The sequence below is a fragment of the Austrofundulus limnaeus genome, unplaced genomic scaffold (genome assembly GCF_001266775.1).
Source record: "Austrofundulus limnaeus strain Quisiro unplaced genomic scaffold, Austrofundulus_limnaeus-1.0 Scaffold19, whole genome shotgun sequence".
In the NCBI taxonomy this organism is placed as follows: domain Eukaryota; kingdom Metazoa; phylum Chordata; class Actinopteri; order Cyprinodontiformes; family Rivulidae; genus Austrofundulus; species Austrofundulus limnaeus.
The window spans coordinates 2,045,828-2,047,358 of record NW_013952421.1 but is presented as its reverse complement, the minus strand read 5'-3'; the positions used below and the strand labels follow the sequence as shown (position 1 = coordinate 2,047,358).

General features: G+C 38.7%; 1 protein-coding gene across 3 annotated transcripts in view; it reads left to right on the top strand.

Moving 5' to 3' along the window:
- The window catches only part of rasef2 (RAS and EF-hand domain containing 2), a gene marked incomplete in the record, with an annotated part of 14,190 nt that overhangs the window by 2,616 nt on the left and 10,043 nt on the right, over positions 1-1,531 (top strand). For all 3 annotated transcript variants that reach the window (XM_014003543.1, XM_014003544.1, XM_014003545.1), the window contains 2 exon segments: positions 982-1,072; positions 1,322-1,417. In XM_014003543.1, coding sequence (XP_013858997.1) covers positions 982-1,072; positions 1,322-1,417 — 187 coding nt within the window.

The following is a 1,531-nucleotide window of genomic DNA, read 5'->3' as shown; positions in this document are numbered from 1 at the left end:
TTCCACATTATTACAAATAACTTCATTTCTGGACATTTATGGTTTGATTTCTTTGTATGTATGGATCACTTGGGTTGTTACCAACATCTGATGAAAATTTCATGTCATTATCACCTCTAGTAATAYATTTACTGAGAAAAATGGTGACGTGTTCAATACTTATTTTACCCGCTGTAACTGCAAATGATTTTATAACGAGTGCTGCTGATTCCTTCTGATATTTTATCAGAGTGTAGAAACTGTAGTGGCASAGCAGGGTGTGATGGATCTTTTCTCTATGAAAATCTATTCATAGTTTTAAAGGGCAGAACAAAGTGAGAGTTGATGTCGGGGACACCCTGCAGTGCTGGGCTCGTCCTTTTATGAAGTCTAGAGCCCCACATCTTTTTCTGACTATATCACACATAGATATATGCATTGGTCTGGTTATTCTTGTAGTTTGACATAATGTAGGAACAGTAAGAGCTGATTTATTATTATTATTATTATTATTGTTGTTGTTGTTGTTGTTGTTGTTGTTGTCCTCACTTATTCTTTTAGCATTAGTCAGTTCACGGCAGGGGAAGGGGGACATTCCTCACTCAAGGAAGTAGGAAAACCTAAATATCTTTCCATCCGAGACTTTTAATTGTTTTTATAATCTTATGTTGTGTATTGTTTTTTGAATTTTTTTTGTTTTTGTTTAAATATTTGGACCTCAATTTTTTTCCACCCAGGCACGGAATTATAAACAAGCAGGATCTTTTTGTTTTTTTTTTAAACGAAATGTTAGCTCCACAGACCAGTACACAAAGTCTGTCCCTCCCTCAACTCTGATTGGTCCGTACGAGGTGTGGTTACAGCGAAGCAATCACAACTGCAGCTTGTTCTGTCACAACACTTCATATACAGACCCACAGATTAAATTAAAACAATTTTGAATTCTTGTTAGAGATTTTGTTGCGAGGCTATCGCAAGCTTTGTGTTATTTTTCTGAAACAGAGCCGAGGAGATGAATAACAGTCAGCTGGCAGAGTTGGAGGACGATATTCMGCAACAGCTAGCAAGAACAGAGGAACGGGTCAGGAACGAGGTGAGTAACATACCTGTAGACTTTCTTTTTTTTGTGAGGGGGAAAAAACATGGACAGTTTTATTATGATATAAAGTTTTGCGACTTGTAGCCAAAGTGAAAAGTTTCTAAAACGAGCCACCTACATTTTTGTCACAGTGACAGGTTACACATGKCTTCTCACAAAGAGCCTCTGTAAAGTCTGATGAAAGACCCACTTGAGGCTCTGACTCGGCCCGCGCCTCTGACCGCCTCGGTTTAATGTTTGCAGGAGCGGAAGAAAATGGAAGGAGTCATGGCAACCCTGCAGAGGAAGCACAGAGACGAGGTCACAGACCTGCATGGCACAGTTGACCGACTATTAAAGGTACGCTGGTTCTCACAGACAACGGGTATGTGTWGAAAAACATTGTTATAAGACATATTTTAAATAGACTTAGCACAAAATGTAAGGAAATTTGTGTTACTTAGATCAGGGGTT